Source organism: Vanellus vanellus, assembly GCF_965231255.1.
Source record: "Vanellus vanellus genome assembly, chromosome: 2".
NCBI lineage: Eukaryota > Metazoa > Chordata > Aves > Charadriiformes > Charadriidae > Vanellus > Vanellus vanellus.
In genome coordinates, this window is record NC_138906.1 from 7128226 (window position 1) to 7147583 (window position 19358).

Genomic DNA, 19358 nt, shown 5'->3' on the forward strand with positions numbered 1-19358 from the left:
CCTATTTGTATTTCCATTTTCTACAGCCGGATATCTTGACTTATCCAGTTGCTAAAGCTCAAAAGTTACAGCATAAGCTTGTGTTATCTTGTTTCTTGCCGTTTTCTTTAAGATGTTGTCCCCCGACAAGTATAGTCCAGGCTTTTTTCTCTTTTAGCTGGGGAGCTCTCCTTAAGAAATAAGCATGCTATCAAAGAAAAAGAAAATAAACCCATCTAGGATTATTTCCAGCAGGAGAAACAGCTGCAGCTGAGGGGGCAGCGATGCCAAAGCCCAGGCGTCCGGAGTCAGAACTCTGAGATTTGTGAAGAGTTAAGTGAGTTGCACGTGGATAAGCAGTTGAAGGCTCAGCCACCACCTCCGGTAGGGCAAAAAGAGGTAACAGAAACAACTTTCCTACCTGATACTGCATGCAGTCCATTGCACCATCTCCGTAGTGCATGTCACCGATATGTGTGGGGTTTACGGCTTGTAAAAATACATATTTGTCAAGTGGTAGGAAAGCAATAGGACATAACAGGTATTACAGTCTCAGTAAAGAAGAGAGAGGATTTTGTTGTTATATAAATAATTGGAAAGCTTGGAAAATGCGCATTATGAATCAAGATGGGATTCCAAGAGGCTTTGGGAAAAAAAAAAAAAAACAACCCACAAAATCATCTATAATGTTACTGTCTTATTTTAGGAGCAAATATGCGCGTGTTTTCCCACTGAAAAGTAGCTCTAAGAATGGCCTCTGCTGACTTGGCAGATCTGTACCTTGAGTTCACTGGAGGGCATCTGCTATCTGTCACAGATTACCATTTCCTTCCCTGTTAGCACATAGACCCAAGAAAGGTTCAACAGCTTAAGTAAATGACATGAAGATACTAACTAGTAAGCCTTGGTATCATTCAGCTGATGTTTCTCAAAGTGCAGCTCAGTCATTGTTTCTTGATGTGTACACATTGACATTTATTTTCAATTTGTAGGATTATGTTGTCCTTATAAACACGAACACCAAAATTATATGTGTTTGTTCTGTACACCGAGCGACTCCAGGCTTTAAATTCCTTATATCCTACTTGCTGAGTTCTTGGGGTTTTTTTTTCCCATTCAGATTTAGCATTTTATTGACATATAACTTTGCCTTTATTAATAGAGAGTAATGGATTCCTCTCTTTGAAATCAGGAACTGGAGGTTTTGGGTGATGTCCTGTGACTTTGGGGAACTCCATAACTCCCTGAGATTGGAAACAGTGGTGGTTTTGGGGGACTGAATTAGTGAAAGGGAAAGGATGACATAGTACCAACATGCATCACACCTCTCCCAATTCTGCTCTAAAACTGCTGGCACGTTTGTGCCCAGCAGGAGCAATCCCACGGAGAAATCTTGACAGGACAACAGGAAACAGACCCACCGCAGAGCCAGAGCTCATCTTCTCCAGGCCTGCTGATTCATAGTGTCATATGGGGTGGAATTTACTGAATTAAATGTAGACATCTGTATCTGAACCTGTCATCTGAGGCCCCTTTATAGTCAATGAGGATCTGGAGCCAATGTAGTTAGGTACATGTGTCTCACCTCCGACCGAAATCAACATTTAAATTAGGTCAGATGAATCATCTTCTAAAAGTGTCTGTTTCTCTCCGTTGACTATAAAGGGAGCCCGGGGTAACGAGGTGAGTTGTGCACTTAGGTGAGCTAAATTCCACTCACAGTAAGCCGAAATCCTCTAGCCACGAAGGATTTCTTTAAGGAGCAATCCTCCTTGCCAGAATACTTTTGGGCGTATTGAACTTCATCTTCAGAAAGAAAAGGTCCTGGACTCTAAAGGGAGGAGACTCAAATATTTGACATCCCAGTCTCAGGAAAAAATGTATATATATTTACAAAAAAAAAAACCCCACAACTTTAAAATAATGAGATGAAGCATTATAACTAGGAGGAATTGGAAGACCGTTTCAGGAAATCTTCTCTCAGGGGATTAGGTATCCCTCATGTTTAAATGTCTTTTTGAGATAAATACACCCCGTGATCCTAACATGGAGGCTGGAAAACTATGTCCTTTGTTAGTGCTATAACGAAACCTCATGATAAAACAGGAACATTCTAGCCTTGATATATTCAGCAACATCGTGATAAAGAAATAATCCCCATTTCCTCCCTCAACTTTCAAAGGGTCCTGGGACACAAATGTCACCTTTCCATAGTAGAGTATAATTGATTCTATTTGCGGCTGCTTAGAAAGAGGTGGAGGAATATGGCAATAATCCAGGGATGACTTGAAATCAAACGGAAGTTCACATGAGGCTATGAATACCAACATGAAAGAGCAAAGCCCAAAGGGTGCTATTTTTGAGGGCCAGGTCTTGCGTGGACGTTACATACCTCCAGTCTTCCTATTCAGAAGTAATCTTTGCGCCGGCACACAAAGACATGCTAATCATCTTTTTGATGAATGTCCCAAGAACTTGCGACTAGCCAAATAAAGCCAGCAACTGCGAGGAAGTAACTTAACAGATTTGGTATGCCCAAGGGGCAGGGCTTTGAGTGATTCAGTCAATAACAGGAAGCATTGAATGTGTTCTGAATAAAACACTGTTGATGTCAGTAAAGGATACATTATGTGATTAAAAATTCATCCTATATAAATCATCAGAAAGACACCATAGAAATAAAACCATTGATGTCACAGGTGGATAAGGCCTCAGAGAACAAAAGGGGTTGATTTCTCTGCCAAAATGCTGTCCCATAAAATATTTTGTACAGCTTTGTGGAATCTACCCTTCAACGTATCAGGCAACTTAGATTTTTTCATTTACCAAAGGGAACAATTCACTAGCTTAGAAAAAAAACTTATGGCTGGGTATATTGCCTTAATAACCAGCCCTTTTTTTATTGTTGTTTTCCTGTCAAAGTACTGTCATTACTCTCTTTTACCAATTTTATCCATCACTCTCTTTTACCAATTTTATCCATCACTCTCTTTTTATGAATTAATATCACTCAATTTAATAGACTGTTGTTTGCTCCCTTTTGTCTTTGGTTTACCCCCTGAAATCACACGCCATTGTTCTTCCATTTCATCGTTTCTTGTAAATGAGTATCTCTGTGCTCTTTATCTGACTTTTTTACCTCTTTCCCTGCAACTCCCTCAGTCGTTCCTTTTTGGAGTTGTTTTGCCAAGAAGTAAGCACAATATTCCAAAGGATATAGTATCTCATTACCTAGACAAGATGCTTTCATATAGATTTTCTGCATTGTTATATCCCACTGCAAAATCATGTCTAATTTTTTAATATTACTCCAGGTTTCCAAAATTTCCATTGAAATTTTCCTGGAACTCTCTCGTTTGTACTGTTTTGGGTCGAGTCCCATTTTGCTATATTCTCTCCATGTTTCACTTCTCTTTTCCTTTGTGCTTCCTTGGTTTCAATACTCTCTCCAATTTAATATTATGGGCTAACACAGGGATTATATTGGTCAGTACCTCTTCTATATCTTTAGTGAAGATAATGCCGACTGTAATCCCTACAGATCTCCTCCTCTTAAGACAAAGTTTGTGTTATATTTGGCTCCTTAGGATGGCTTTTCTCCACGCAGCAGTGGGTGAATCCAAACCAATTACAATTTATTTCAAAAGTGGAGTTTTCTACAATAGACATCCAGATATTTTCTAAAGGTTTATATATCATATGTCAATTTGATAGATTAAGACTGTGATCTTTGTAGGTGAGGGAGAGAGGAAGGGAGATAAGAGAGTTAAGCCTTGAGCAAACATCAACTTTCAATGAGATTTCAGCATCTCACTGCTAAAGGCTTTTTGAAAAATCAGTTCAGATCAACTTGCCACTATTACAAACACAAGTGGTGCCTGTGGAAGCCTTGTCCGGGTACTTAAGACATCCACTCCACCCAGAAATACATTAAAAATTAAGCTCTGCAGTATAAATTCACGCACTACTGGGAGACCTCCCAAAGCGGCTTCTGAGGGATCCCATTGTCTCTGCCTGGTACAGAGTGAGACAACGCTCGCTTATCCCAAGAAAGAAAGAGGAAATTCAGTATGCGTCCTTTTTGCCATCTTTTGCCCTCTTTGCACCCCGTTTGTGCGCAGTACCCTTAGCAGACAGGAGAGCCACCTCACTGCCTTTACATCTCTCTGACATTTCACTCTGAGAAAACACTCTCCTTTTCTCCTCTAAGTCTTTATTTAATTTGCTTTAATCACAGGCTACAGCAAGTGTTTAGTGATCTGTGATTCCCATGATTATTCCCTTTTCCTCTTCTCTAAGCTCAGTATTGTGTTTACGTATTGCTGCTCTCCTGAGCTGTTTCCAGTTTTCCATGAGCATTCGCTATTGATCGCTAATGGTGTCTTAACTTGGTGTATCGGCTCTCTTTATGCCCTACAATGTACCTTGTCTGGATGTGCCTATTTGCATATGTTTCAGGCTTTCTAGATATTTCTCTCCTTACATTTCCATTAATTCTAGCAGGCTCTCCCCCCTCTTTTTATTGATCCCCTTGTTGGATTCTTTTAAAAAGAGTTTATTTTCTTAGGCAACTGAATTTTGATTAGTTACATCTCCCTCATCAATTATTATTATGTCTCCAGCTCTCTTCTTTCCATTACCGAGCTCATGAAAACCTTCTTAATCCCTTTAACCCTTTTGGCAAAGAGTAACCTTTGCTTCTTTCCTACAAACTTTCCTAATCTTTCCCTCCTCTCTCATCCGTATGGCTCCTTCTTTTTCTAGTCCCAGTTTGGACCCTCAGACGTTTGTCTAGTGTTTTCTGAATCCGTGTTCGCTGCCTCTTCTTCTTTGAAAGCTTTTCAGAAGAAATCCTCTCTGTTTTGTCTTGCATGTTCCCCATCTCCCTTCGATGCTGATGGATTCTGATATTTTCTGAAAACCCCTCCTGATAAATAACTCTCAAGAATTCTTGATTCTTTTAAGATGTTTTCCTCGTAGTCTGTTATAATTGCACCGTATTGTGTTCTGTGAATTTCCTAACCTGTCTCTGCTAAATACAGCGCTCTCGTTGACAATGCTATTGAGCTGATGTTCTCACAGTTTTCTTTGATTTCTGTCTATTGGTAGGAATTATATCCAACAAGGTTTCTTTTCTCATCGGAACCCCCGTTTTCTATATCCTACAGCTGTATATGATTTAGGACTATTTCAATGATATGTGTTTTGACATCTTCATAACAGAACAGATAATGATTAAATGCATTCCCTAATGAAAAGTATCAGAAAGTTCTGACTGTGCTAAAACTTGGTATGACATTTTTTCCACCGTCATATACTGCTGGTAGGCTGTAGAAAATGGGCTCTGTATGACAAATGCATTCTGAATATGGATTTTTTAGAAGCTTTATCCGTGTCTTTGACCTGTGCTTTCTGTTCTGACTCTTTTTTTAAAAGGCCTCTTCTCGACTGTTTAGAGTCCTTTTGAGTAGAGCATTAAAACCCCTAGCCAAGACTATGACCTTCTGGATGCTGCAGCTAATTGCAAACAAGTAGCTTCCATCCCCGCTTGCAAGCATTGCTGGAATGTTTAATCTTGCCCGTTTTACCCCAAGTTCAGCATTTCTCTGAATTCAGCTATAAATTTTGCATTGAGTGTGTATACTGGAAAACAGAGGGCCCATTTTCACATTAATAATAAATATATAAAGCTGTACCTGTTCTCTAACTCCATCAACATCATCCTCATGAAAATAATATTTTATGTATACATGCCATCTCTCACATAACTATCTCACAGGTTGTTTAAGAGCATGGGTAAGTATTATTGTCCTCATTTTTTTGAAATGAAGACAATACTATTGCCAGACAAAGCACAAAAAGATTTCAGTAAACACTCAGAGAACAGAATAAGACAGTTAACAAATAACGCACCTCTCCTGACTCCTGCTTATCGCTATTGTGCATTGGTATGTCCCATAGAAGATACCAGCTTTGGGGTTGCCCACTTGTGACAGGCAGTGCTTTAATACAGCCCAAAGCAGACCATGAGCAGGGCTGGCAAATATCAGATCTTTCACTTTAGTGGCCAAACTGCAGAATCAGGTAAAATATAATTTTGGATTAACACAGAATAGAAATGTTGTATTTTGACTAGCAAAATAAAATATGAAAAAAAAAGATCCTGTTTTCTTCTAAAGAAAATGTTATAATTCTGTTAAAAGAAAATTTTGACCTGAAATGAAATTTCTATTTCATATTTGGGTGACTTATTTAGTGATGTATCATATCTCTTTTAATAGCAAATTCAGCCAAATTTCCAACTACAACATAGGATTTTTATCAAGTTCCTTGGCTGTATTTAACCCAATTTCTTGCACAGCCCTTAAAACAATTTTTGAAAATAATCTGTTCCCCATAAATTTTTATCCAGATCTGCTTTAAAATTCCTGCTTTAAGTAGATAAGACAACCAGTGCTTTGGGGAGCAGGACTATTCTTGTCCCCATTTTCCAGAGGAGGATTTAAGAAACGCTGAATTTAAACAACGCACCTAAGATGGTGGTGTCAAATATTTCAGGCAAGCGATAGAGCCTCTGAAAGGCATTCAAAAGCCATGTGTCCCTCCTCCTACATCACCTTGGCATCAGAAGTGTGTGGCCAAAAAGCTAGGGGCCACATCCTGTGATGGGAACAAGTTAACCCTGGGACGAGACAGGTGGAAGAGTCCTCTTACACATGCATGCCTGTGGCATCATGCAACTGGACACTGGTAACAGAGGGACTTCTCATCTAGGAGAAGAAGCTGTGGCAGGAGGGAGCAGAGCACGGTCCCGACTTACAATGTGCAGGTTTCACCCATCAGCTGTGGGTGAAGAGCCTCAGCAATGAGGCCCCAGAGACAGGAACCCAACACAGGTCCTCAAATTCATCCTTCAGCATTTCAGGAGCTAGGTCCCACTTCTGGTCCCCCCATCTGAAGGTATGAGCCTTCAGGACATACAGGCCTTAAAATTGTGAGTGGTTCAGTCATTCCAAGCTTCCCCCAACCACTAATATTCGGTTGCTGTTCACTATCTTTCTATGGTTTGCTTCTCTTTGCTTTTAAAAAAATAAGTTTTATGTGTTAAGTTTTGTTGTTGTTTTTGTTGATGGGTCCACTGTTAGTTCACCGCAGCGTAGGCAGAGCTGTCACTCAAGGAGTGGGCACCGTGTGAAGTGCATGGCGATGTCTCTGTTGTGGTGGCTTTAGCTGGGATATTGGTTAGTGGAATAAAAGCTCAGCTACTTCCTTCGGGGCGATTGATCAATTTGTTTTCCTCGTCTTTGCTCTTGTTGACAACAAGCTTGATGAAATCAGTCTTTCTGAAGGCAGCACAGTGGATTTGACAAATCCTGCAGAACTGCTGGAGCAGATCCCTGAGTTTGCTGAGGAGCTGATGGAGCCTGAAGATTGCTTCCCTGAAGGTAAGGGCCTGCATATTTCACGGTAATGCTGAGGCAAGAATCCTCCTCTTCTCTCAGTGAACATCCCTCCACCTTCGCACCACGTTGCTCTGGCTGCTTGCAGTAGTATTTCACTGGATGCGCTTTATTTCTTAGATACCTTAATGCTCCAAAGCATGTACTCAGAATCACTTGTTAACAGTAATCTTTGGATTTCCAAGGTGAGATAAGCCAAAAGCGTGCTCCAAATGGCTGTGCAGCTTCTAACGTGCCGCCGGGCTTTCTTCATCGTGCTTTGTGCCATAGAGTGTTTTTTAATATGTTGATTTTTCTAACTTGGCCAAGTGAAGATTTTTGCCTTCCAATATGTATGTGTGTGACCAAATTTGGTGGCGAGCTAACTGGATCGGGATGTTTTTGTTGCTGAAATGCGTATAGGCAGTTAACAGAGACGGCCTGCAGAGTTCATGAGTCCCAGGGACTCTCTTCTGTTTATGTCAAAGGGTGTTAAGATTAGCATGTCCGGTAACTTTCATCTGACCAAGAATGTGCTGTCTACAGGGTATTTTAGTTATTTTAGATAACAACAATTCACATTTACATAACTGCCTTTAATACCCAACTAAGCCAGCCTTTTATTAATTTTTTATCACCAACCTGCTCCAAAACACAGGTTTAAAACCCAGCTACATCAGAACATCTATTTGTAAGTCAATCCATAAGGTAAATAACATCCGAAGTTATTTCTTGTGTGTTCTATCTTAGCATGTTCTATTCCAAATATTATCTCTGCCAGATTCCTCGTTTTTCTTTAAATCTGGGTTAGGAAAAATGGGGTTAGCTGAATGTTAGTATACTCCCTTGAAAATTCAAGGATTATTATAAATAAAAACAGAGCTGCTCAAATGGGATCAGACAGAGATGATTTGCCGGGTATAAGAATGCCCCTGAAGTCAGCAAAAATGTGCATCTCTATATGTGTGAGAAAGATGATTGAATGAGGTAAGGGAGCCCTGCAGGGCTTACAAATGTCCCTGGGATCTAAACATTTTTTTGGCAGCTCTGCTTAAAAGCAGTAGCCAAAAATTAATGCAGTTGACGGAAGAAAGCATGGTACTATGCTGTAACTATTCTGGCCCATACAATAACATTTAGAAATCAGATCTGGTGTTTTCATTCTTTCACAATATATTTCTTAATGAGGCTGGTGATCAGCAATCTACGTTGTGCACTACAATGTGAGAAATTATATTATAATTGCTTAAACAAGCCAGTGCTGCAAGACCAGTGCTAGTCAGGTGCTAGCTTACAAATTCTGAAACTGTGGTTGGCCATGATCACCTTCCAGTTTTTAAAAGAAATAAGGAGGGCATCACACAACCCATCGCTTCCTTCAGTGCTCAGCACAGGTCCAGTCCCAGAGCAGTAGCACTCTGTGATTTGCTCTGTCTTAAAATAACCAGAACTGCCTGAAACTCCATCGTGCACGACCACATCAGTACCAACCCAGTCTGTCAGATCTTCTCCACTGTTGTCAATGGGATGCAGGGTAGCAAGCAATGCTCTTCTAGGTGGATCACTGGAAGCGTTCAGCCAGTTTTGAAGGCCACTCATCGTCCTGGCAGCAGAGAAAAGTAGAAACGAAGGCGCTGTGGGTTGAACCTCAAGCTTGCCCTGGGTTACATTCACCCCGCTGGCTCCTGCTTCCTTCTCCCTGAGCATCCCCACTCCTGCCTTCTGCCTGGTATTCCTCGCCTCTCCTAGTTCCTCTCCAGTCCCTGTCCAAGTCGGGGTGTTTGCCTTTTCTCCCAGGGTATGGCCAGCTGAGCACTGAGCTCTGAATGGGGATTGAAGGAGAACCTGCTCCCAGCCCTCGGCCCAGTGCAGGGTGTCCGCGGGCACTGGGGATGCAGTTGCAGGTGACATCCTCCCCCACATATCTGCTCTGCTTTCCTGTGCAGCACATATCCCTGCAGATTTTTCAGAGGCTGCTGTGTAGGCCCAATGTGATCGCATTCCTCATGGATTTGGCAAAAATGCATAAACTTGGCATGTGAATATTCACTCATAAAATTTCAAGTCAAAGTGCCATAAACTGAAAGACCCAATGATTCTTACTGCAACGACATAAATATTCGTTTTTATTTATGCAGGGAAATAAAGTTGCATTGCAATTAAACCTCATGCAGTTATCATTTCAGTCTAGTTAAAAAGCAAGCAAGCAAACAAACAACAGCCTAGTTAGCTAAGATATGACAAGGTTATAAAGTACTAAAGCGGAATTTTTGAAGGGCAAGCTCTGGGCAAATTTATCTAGTGTTGCCTTTACTGGCTTGCATAAAGAGGTGCAACAATATTGGGTATATTTGGCAGAATGAGCAGCTAATACTTGTGAAAGAAGGAGATTAGGTGAGACGAAGAGGAAGAGCAGGGGGAAGGGTTGCGTTCTTACCTTGTTAGCTCACCAGCTATCTAAATTCAAACTATGACATTTCTAAATACATCCAGCATAGGTTGTGTCCTGAACAAATATGTTCCAGATTCAGCCCCCTTTTTCAGATAGCAAAGGCAACAAAGATAATGCATGTTCTTGAAATAGTTGCTGAAAGTTTGCTGAGGTCACAGTTTTCCCGGAGTTGGGTGACCCAGATAAACCATAGGTCGTTTTTTTTTCTTGGGGAGACTTGTTAATTCGTTATCATCTCAAAATAGCTTTGATGAGGGTCAACGGGGAATATTCTTGGGTCAGGAAATGTGAAGGCAAGGTAGGGTCACAGCTCTGGCAGCTAGCAAGTATTGCTGGGAAAATCCTGATAGAAATGGAGAGATCATTCTTGTTGCCAGTTGATGGGAAAGCAACATCTAGGCAATGCCAGCTATTTGGGTATTTTTTCCTCCAGATGCCTTGCAACACTCCAGTCCTGTTACCTCCATTGGTATGTGTTCTCTGCATCAAAAATTGCTATCTGTTTGGACATTCTCTTCTGTGTCTCACAGAAGGTCATCCAAAGAGAGCCCCCTGGCCCCAGCACGCTCCTCTCTCCCAGACCCTAATAGGAAAAAGTTTTCACCAAGTCCTCAAGCGTAATTCCCCGGGCACAGCCCGCTGGCAAAGGTTTCAAAGGAGTATCATATAATGGTCGTGCGAGAATGAGCTACCTTGCTCAACGCGCGGTTGATCGCAACTCGTGACACCGAGGACGCCCACAAAGAGTTTTTCATGTGACCATGTAGGAGCAATTATCGCAGCTGGAAAATGCCATGTGCTAAAGTGAAGTTACTCTGATTAATGGTGGGATCTGCGTCATGCCATCCCCAACCACAGTTAGCGGCTGTTTAGAAATAAGTAAGCGAAGAGGAGCTCAAACAGAATGTTAAAGTGAACAAATCTAAACTGAGCTATGGGGACTACCACCAGATGATATATAAAAACTGAGTAAAACCAAACCAAGCCCCAGAAAAACATGTTAACTGTCTTCCTAGGGAAAAAAAATAATCACAGAACAAAACCAAGTTTTAAGGTTTCTTTTTCCTCTAGGCATAATATCTGAGATACAGTGGTAGGTTTTTTTTTTTCCATCAGGAAGGGCATGCTAGTATTTTGTTGTATACGGTTTTCAGATATCATAAAACTCTTACTGTCCTATTGCATGTACAGGATTAAATTAATTTGGGTTGGACAAGACCTCTAGACTTCAACTCGTCCACCCCCTCGCTCAAGGCAGGGCTGACATCAGTGGTGGGCCAGGCTGCCCGCTGCCTTTGCTTCAAGGCATCACATTGTTATTTGCAGTGACCTCCAAGAGAATATGTTTTGAGGAGAGTAGCAGCAGATAAACAAGAAATGTACCCTTGTAAAGCCCTTGGAAGAGCAAAACCACCTTGCAGCCTGTGGCTTTTTCAGATGCTCTCTTGGCAGAACCTGGTTGTAGTACACAAGAAAAGACTCAAATCTCCATCTGTGTCTCAGGTACCCAAATGCTGGAGACAGTGATGGCAAATCTCCTCCGTGTTAGCCCTAGAGCTGCACAGTATAAACCCCAGCCATGCATGCCAGTGGGTTAGTGGGGCCAGAAGACAAAAAAGGGGTTCAATAAGGAGGGTCTGCAGAGATCATGTTCTCTCCATGAATGGGGAGATATCTGGTGTCTTACGAAGGGACTACAGCTGGGCTTGCTTTCTTCCTTGAGCATACACAGCTAGCCAGGCTGGTTAGAAACCTGGATTGGCAGATATAGATATACACGCGCACATTAAAAACACGTTATGAAGACCTGCCTGCTTGAGTTTATGCTGAGGAAGCTGCATTTTCTTTGTGTCGAACCAAGCGATGCTGTAAACAGCATTCCAGGCTAAGCGAAGTATTGTTTTCTTCTAAAAAATGAGTGTCCCAGTAATTGGGTACTCCTGTGTAAAAGTACCTATAAAATTACTGTGGTTTGAACACAAGGTGCCAGACATACCGGCCCACAGTATAGAAGAAATTAATTGGTCTTCCTGGTTTACTGAAGGGAATCAAAAACATATCTAATCATTTTATGTAAATCATTTTATGTAAATTTAAATGTATATGTTGGTGTGAACACGCAGTATATTTGTAAAGTCTTTACTCATAAGCCTGAAATAAATAGGTTTGGCTATCATGCATGCAGGAGGAAGTTTTCACAGTATAGCTCCCACACTTATAAAGAGATTTTTTTTTCCCCAATGCACCAAGGTAATGCAATCAGGTCTAACAGCTCCACGATTATAATGCACCAGGCTAGAAAATATGAATGTGGAACCAAAGGAATATTTACACAAAATGTATTGTATATTAAATTCCTCCTGGGTTGGGTTTTTTTTTTTTTTTGGTAACTTGTTTATCATTGTGGCAGACGTTAAAGTAAGAGCTTTCTCTGTCATACCTACAGTGGAGACTGCAGTTTAGGATTCATTTTAATCTGCAGTGTGTGATTGTGCCATAGGGCACCCCGGTGACTGAAGGAAAAAATTCCCTTGTTATGAAAAACAAACAAAACCTAAATAATATCATGGTGTACCAATGCATTTGGAAAGATTTCTCAGTCTCTGTTTCATGAAAAATTATAGGAAACGTGAATTGAAAACAGACATTGTTCTTGGACAAGTCGACCACTAATGCAGCTTCACTAATTTACCAGCAAATAACGCTTTTGGGGGGCTTTTTCTGCTGTTCTCTGCTTCTGTTGAGCAGTAACCTACTGTCCAAAAGGCCAAGGTGAAAAGGAGTCAGTTTGCTCTCAAAAAAGATGTAGCCCCAACATGGATTAGGGTGGCAAAACTCTAAGTCCTGACTAAATCACAAAGTGGTCGACTTCTTCTGCCCAACCCGTTCCCTACTAGCATTGATTTCAGGGGGACAGCACATATCTATTAGACAAGGCAGTACGAGTGATGCTGTTATAAGAAATGCCAAAGCGTTTATTCCTGCCTTGAAGCTTGCTGTGCTAAAAGATGTTAATAAATAGTCTTCTTCGTGTGGGTAAAGTAACTTTCAAAACCTGAAGTTGGGGTCTGCTGACCACCTCCCGTATTGTAGAAGCCAGGAGTTATGGTTGCTCAGACCCTCACCAGGTCATGCCATAGACACATTGGAATGGGTTTGATATTTTGATTTCACAGAAATGGGAACAAAAAAATACCCCAAACCTGTTAGAATGCTGACCAAGGTCAGGTAAAGTTTTTTGTTTCGTATGTGAAGCTTCTAGTTCAGCATTTAAGCTTGGGTCGAGGTCACCAGTACAGTAAGCTACCGACATTACAAGAGAGATCAGAAAAGCACAGGTATGAAATGACAGTCAGTGAGGGAAATCAGAAAATTTGAAATGGAAATAGAACTTTACTGATTTTTTAAAAAAATACTGTTTGTGGTCAGTTTTCTTTTTTTCTTTCAGTTTTCTTTTTTTCTATTTGATATTTGAATAGTTAAAAATAGCATTTCATCTGAATTGCAGCCAGCATGATTATTCACGGAAGTGCTACTTGACATTAGTAATTGTATCAGAATCTGGTCTAAACATTTCTGAATTGGGCCCAATCAAAAGCATAGGATTTAACAGCGCTGTGATTTTGGGCTGACTCATCTGAGAAGCTATTTTGGATTTTTCAAGGTATTACTGTCAGTAACTAGGACTGTTTTTTTTCAGATCGGAATTGCATGAAAGCCATCAAAGAGCATTAAAAAAGAAAGATTAGTAGTCCTAGCTGGCTTTCTGTCTTTAAAAGTAGCTCTTTGTACCTGTAGATTATCAGATGGAAGCTGACTGAATCAGCAATAGCCTGTTTTTACCATTTTGTAAGTATTTTCCATGTCAAATGAAGTGACTTTGGAACTCACGGTGCCCTGCTCATTAGTATTTAATTTGAAGGTGATCCCCTAAATTTAGCTGTGTCTGGGCTCGGGTAATCGTGTGGGCTCCCTGTGTAGTGGAAACACAGAGACAGACTCCTCCAGGGAATGATTCATCCAACTATCTTACAGTGGGGAAAACCACTTCCTGGAAGATCCTAACCTTTTCCAACGGTACTTACAAAGCATTTCTACTCTGTAAGAGCGTGACAAAGCATGTCATACCTGTTGCTAGCTGAGCCTAGGCATACATCTAAAAGACTAAAAAGCCAAGTATCCACCTAGGAAGTAACTTAGGACAAAAGAGGGGAAAGTTTCTGGACAAATGTTTTAAGTCTGAAAAATGCTGATTTTTTTTCCCAAATGAAATTGTTTATGGGAACAAGGTAGGCTCAAGGAAGGCTTAAAATTTTGTTCTACTCGAAGCAGTGGTTACCTCCAGTACAAAGGGGGATTTCTGCTTCACATGAGAAATCCACACTTACATAGTGAACAGCCTGCTCCATTGGGCTGTTCGTGTGGTGAATGGGGACCTAAAGACCTAAGTCTTTGGTCTTTCTGATCCAAATCTGAGTTGACAATGAGGTGGCCAGTGTACCTGCACAACAGCACAGAGTGGGGACCGGACAACTGAAAGCTGGTAACGGCCACACAGGTTGTGGGGTGAGACGTAGCGTAAGAGTTTTCTGTCAGCACTGCTAAGAGGTGCAACTAATAGCCCCCTCTGTCATGTCGTGCTGGTGGGATTGTACCGCATGGGCATCCCAAAGCAGAGCTGCCGTACGAGTATGTGAGCTCAGGGATCCCGGTACCATGCAGTAGTGCATGCCTGAAGTCTGTTCCCTCTACTTCATTCCTAAAATATACCCAAATGACTCGTGTTACTGTCTCTGAGCACTGTTTTGGCAAAACGTAGTGACTAACATGATGTACTTTTATCCCTTGACATGATTCTTTGGTGTTCGGCATTGAAGTGCTTAGAGGGATGAAACTTTCCTCTGTCAGAGTGGTACCTGACCTACAAAAAGGCAGAGAGCTGGTTCTTACACTTCTATTGTCTCCTAGCATTACGTTCCTCTCAAGCGGTTTGATTAGCGTATTCCAACTGAGCTCAGAACTTCTCTGAATTCCAGAATAGAGTGGTAAACTGGGAACTGGTGTGGGTCTGTGTGATGGAGGCATTTAGAGGGCAGGTAGCTCCTCGTATAGCTGTCCCATTACCTTTGCCCTGTTAGTCTCATACCAAAACCTCATACATCCAAGAGCCTACACCTGCCAAACATCTCAGAAATGTGAGGGAAAGGGGAGATCTGGGAGTGGTTCATGTATGAAACAACCTACAGCCCCGCTGCCTCGTAGCAGGGATCTGGGCTGATAAAAAAAAAATTACAGAAAATGCCAGAAGGACCACAGCAGACTTAGCAGCTCTCTTCCTCCTGGCAGAGCCTGCTGCCAGCAGAGCCCCGCTCCCAGCTGCTTGGGAATCCCGGCATCCCAGGAGCTGCACTTGATCTCCTCGCGTATCACATGCAGCTCAAGCGCCTCTGTTATGCCACCTTGAATTAACAGCATCTGGTGTCTGCATAACCTTGGCACTCGCCCTCTTTCCTTCCCCGGCTTCCCTGCCTAAATATTATTTCTACTTGCAATAACATTGAATTACATCACCATAGTGAGATGTCCTCCCTTGTCACTTCTGAGCAGTTGTTGTATGCTTTGAGACATGTTAGCGACCTTGACCACCTTTCAGCTATGGAAGCAGTTGGCCTGTGATTTTTTTTCTCATGATGGGACTGATAAAGCTCCATAGAAAAGTCTTTTTCTATACAACACATGGATTAAATGTAGGGCAAAACTATTGCTTTTTGAAAATAAAGTGGTTTCTGAGGGTCATTCTCATCAGCAAATGTTGTGAAATTTGAATCAAATTATCTGACATATGGCTGAATGGCCAGCCTGGAAAAGGACAAGTCCTGGCTACCAGGGTGATCTCTTATACAATTTTAAGTTCTTATCCAACACGAGGCAATGCACAGGGTCTTTTATTTTAAATGGGGGAGATGGATCTGTCCATTGCCAATGGCTGAAGACTAAAACCAACCATGGCTTGACCTATCAGAAATCCGTGTGTGGTCCCCATTACCACCACAACGTTTCACTATCACAAAGTATTTGTCACTAAGGTCACAAAGTGCTATGAGGCACCAGTGGGGAACCCGCAGTGGACATACACTGGATATCTAAATTTCTGCTGACATCAAAGGGGATTTAACTGCATAAATACCTTTACCAAAAGTAGTCTTCTAACGATTTTCTTAAGCTCATGAGAGTCCAAGAGATCAAAATCTGCTCTTGCTTTTCTAGTCTGAGCCTCTTAAGTACATTGGTCCCATCTGCATGACAGGACCTCCTCCCCTCATCTCCCTTTCATCAGATTGCCACTTTTAATCAATAATTCTAGTGGTATGGTAAGACCAAGAAAATATCCTTCCTCCATTCAGAAAGATGTGGAAATTATTGCTGGAGTCATTAGTCCTGACCAGGGGTGCTGCCTGAGCTCAGCTAACACAATGTGATCGACCTAGGGTGCTGATGACTCATGGCCAATATATTCTGTATCATAAAAATCATTGGGAGAAATCACTGGGGCCCATTTTAAGTGATTTTTGAATGTTTTTTTAATAGAGGAGTGGGAGGGGGAAACTGAAGGCTGGTGAGAAACACAGGGGAGGGAAGACCCCATGCAGCAGTTAATTGCTGGAAGAAATCTTGTTTTGTAGCTTCTTATTGCAGCTTTAAGAATGAAATATAGTTTTTTTAACAATTACTTTGGTTTTGTTTTGCTGCTTTTCAGTTTGTGTGCGATTCTTCCCATGCTGTTCGGTGGACATCACAAAATTTCCTGGAAAAATTTGGTGGAGGCTGCGGAAAACCTGCTACAGAATTGTCGAACACAACTGGTTTGAAACTTTCATCATATTCATGATCCTGCTGAGCAGTGGAGCCCTGGTAAATATTACCAGGATTTTCTATCTGGTGGGAAGTGGAAATGGGTGTCAGGGAAGGTGGTCTCCAGTTAGCTCTCTCTGAGACCTTATGAGCCCTTACGAGCCCTTACTGCTCACTTCTCAAAGCAAAGCATGTTTGGGGCTAAAACGGGTCGTCTGCTTTTCCGATTTCACCTGCCTTTACCATATGCGGGGGGGAACTGTCTTCTATTATAACATAAAATTCTGATGTGCGGACATTTTCAAATGCAAATCTTTAAGGAAGTTCGTGTGAGGAAGTATGCCAGGGTTACTGCTTCAACATCCCATAATAACTGCTCCATGGTTCTTCCCATCTGGAGGTTTGTATTTTGCTCCAGGGACGGCTTTTTTTTTCTCTTCTTTTTTTTTTTTTTTTTTTTTTAGCACATTTTGTAACCAGCAAAGCAAAATCATAGAAGACACGGGGGGGGCACTGAATCAGTGCCACACATGGAGCTACTGTGCACCTGTCATGTTTTGAACACACCTTAGTTTAATCATCTACTGTATGTTCCCCGCACGGATAGCTCCCGTTTGCATCCCAATGGATGTGTATGTACGGAGGCTGGTTGGTCATTGCCCAGGACTCTGATAAGGGATCTTCTCCTCCTGAGATCCCACTGTGTACTGGGATTATCCTCTCCATGTTATCAGCCCTGGGCTCTTGGTAGCGATGGCAGCTTGTATTCACGTTGCTCAATTACATGTCAGGGATGTCGCTGAAGTTGGTGGGATTTCTCTCAGGTTTGTATCAAGGCGTAGAGCAAAGGGATATATCAAGAGTTCTCCAGGCTTTGGTCCGGTGGTCACTGACCTTCTCCTCCATGATGGAGTAAGAAATACACCTACTGAATTTGCAGGCAGTGCCATGTTTGGACAGGTTATCAGTGTATTTCTGGAGGTCAGGATTAACTTCAGCCAAACGGATGAATCTGCCTTAAATAGTATGAGGAACATCATCTTAGTAAGGTGCCTGCTTCACCTCAACAGGAACAATCACAGGCAGAGGCACGATGCGGGATGACTGGTAAAGTAGCAGATTTACTAAAAAGAGCTGGAGAGAGAACAGGCAACACACAGGACAGAGTAAACTACATCAGAGCACCGCACAAAAGGCAAACACCCCACTGGGCTGTCTAAATAAGCATGTTCTTCCACTCCAGTTGGCATCAAGGAGGCCTCAGCTGGAGCACTGGCTTCAGCTCTGGGCATTGCACTTTGGGAAAGACATGGGCTAATTGAAGAAACTCCAGAGGAGAGCAACACAAATTATCAGTGGCCTAAAAAAAGAGGAAAACACAAGTACTGGGTTTATGTAGTTTAAAGAAAGTCTCTGCAGGGAGACAAGAAGATCAAAATACATAAATGTTGATGGAAAAGGAAAGGAATGGACCGTTCTCCAGATCCACCAGGGATGGGCTGAAATTTCACCCAGTGGATTTTATTTTATTATGAAAAGCAAGAGGCTGAAAAACTTGGGTAAATAGTAGGCTGCTGAAAATTGTCATCGCTTTGCTGAAATCAATGGAGTCTGTCAGTTTTTGTACCAGTTTGAAGATCAGCATGTTAATTTTTTAACACATTTCAAAGGAGGCATGTCGCTTGCCATAATACACTTTAGATGAATACGCTTCCTTACATATGTAATTAAAAGTGCCTTGGATACTGAACACAGCAATATAAATCTCATTTAATTTTCATTGCATGCATTCATTTACTTTTTTGCAATTTTCAATTTAGCCAGCGCAATTCTGTATAAGGGCAAATTATGTTGCATTTTCTCACATATCAGCACTGTGCTTCAGTATTTGGACGGGAGATGTTGGAGGGAACACACAACTTTTTTCTTCTGTTAGTCTGGGGTGAGCTCTTCCAAAAACTGAGTTCATCTGGCTACATCCCTGCGACATGCTAAGTCCTTAAGGGAGATTAAACGCCAGTATATATTTGTGTGTGGTAGTTAAACCATCGTAATATATCTATAGCTTGCTGCAAAAGACCCCAAAATCTTTCTTACGCATTTAAGCCATAAGCACCCAAACTGGGAGCCCAGTAATTGTGGACAACACCGCAGGTATCCTGTTTAACTCTTTCTTAACACACAAAGGAAAGCAGATGAAATAACCCTTAATGATGTTTTATATTGCAAAGATTTCACCCGTTGTCACCATGAAAAAAACACAAAGCACGAGAGTTTTGTCGTTTGGGTAATATCCATAGCTCGTGCGGCAGTACAGTGCACCTGAGGCATGCAGGTAGTGTATTTTTCATCCCTTATTAAGCTGCTCCCTGACTCACAGTGTGGTTTTAGTAGGCAAAACCCAATATACTTTTTGACACGTTAGTAGAAAATAGGGAGAGCAAAGGAGGGAGAGGAGGAAATCACTTTAAATAGTTTGTTGTTATTTTTGCAGTAATTGCAAAGTACAGCAAGTCATCTGACAAAGTGCGTGAGCCCCTACAAGAAGTGATAAACTCCAGTCTCTCTGCGTATTGTTTTCTGTGGCTTTCTCCAACAGCTCTTTCACACCCTGGAAATATCATTTTTGAAGGCAA

At 41.6% G+C, this 19358-nt stretch overlaps 1 protein-coding gene across 1 annotated transcript in view; it reads left to right on the forward strand.

The window, feature by feature from the left end:
• LOC309686298 (sodium channel protein type 5 subunit alpha-like) overlaps positions 1-19358 on the forward strand; it is a gene marked incomplete at its 5' end in the record, with an annotated part of 177068 nt that overhangs the window by 120760 nt on the left and 36950 nt on the right. Inside the window, 3 exon segments of the mRNA XM_082498902.1 lie at positions 235-363; positions 7304-7424; positions 16628-16782. Of these exon segments, the coding sequence (XP_082355028.1) occupies positions 235-363; positions 7304-7424; positions 16628-16782 (405 nt within the window).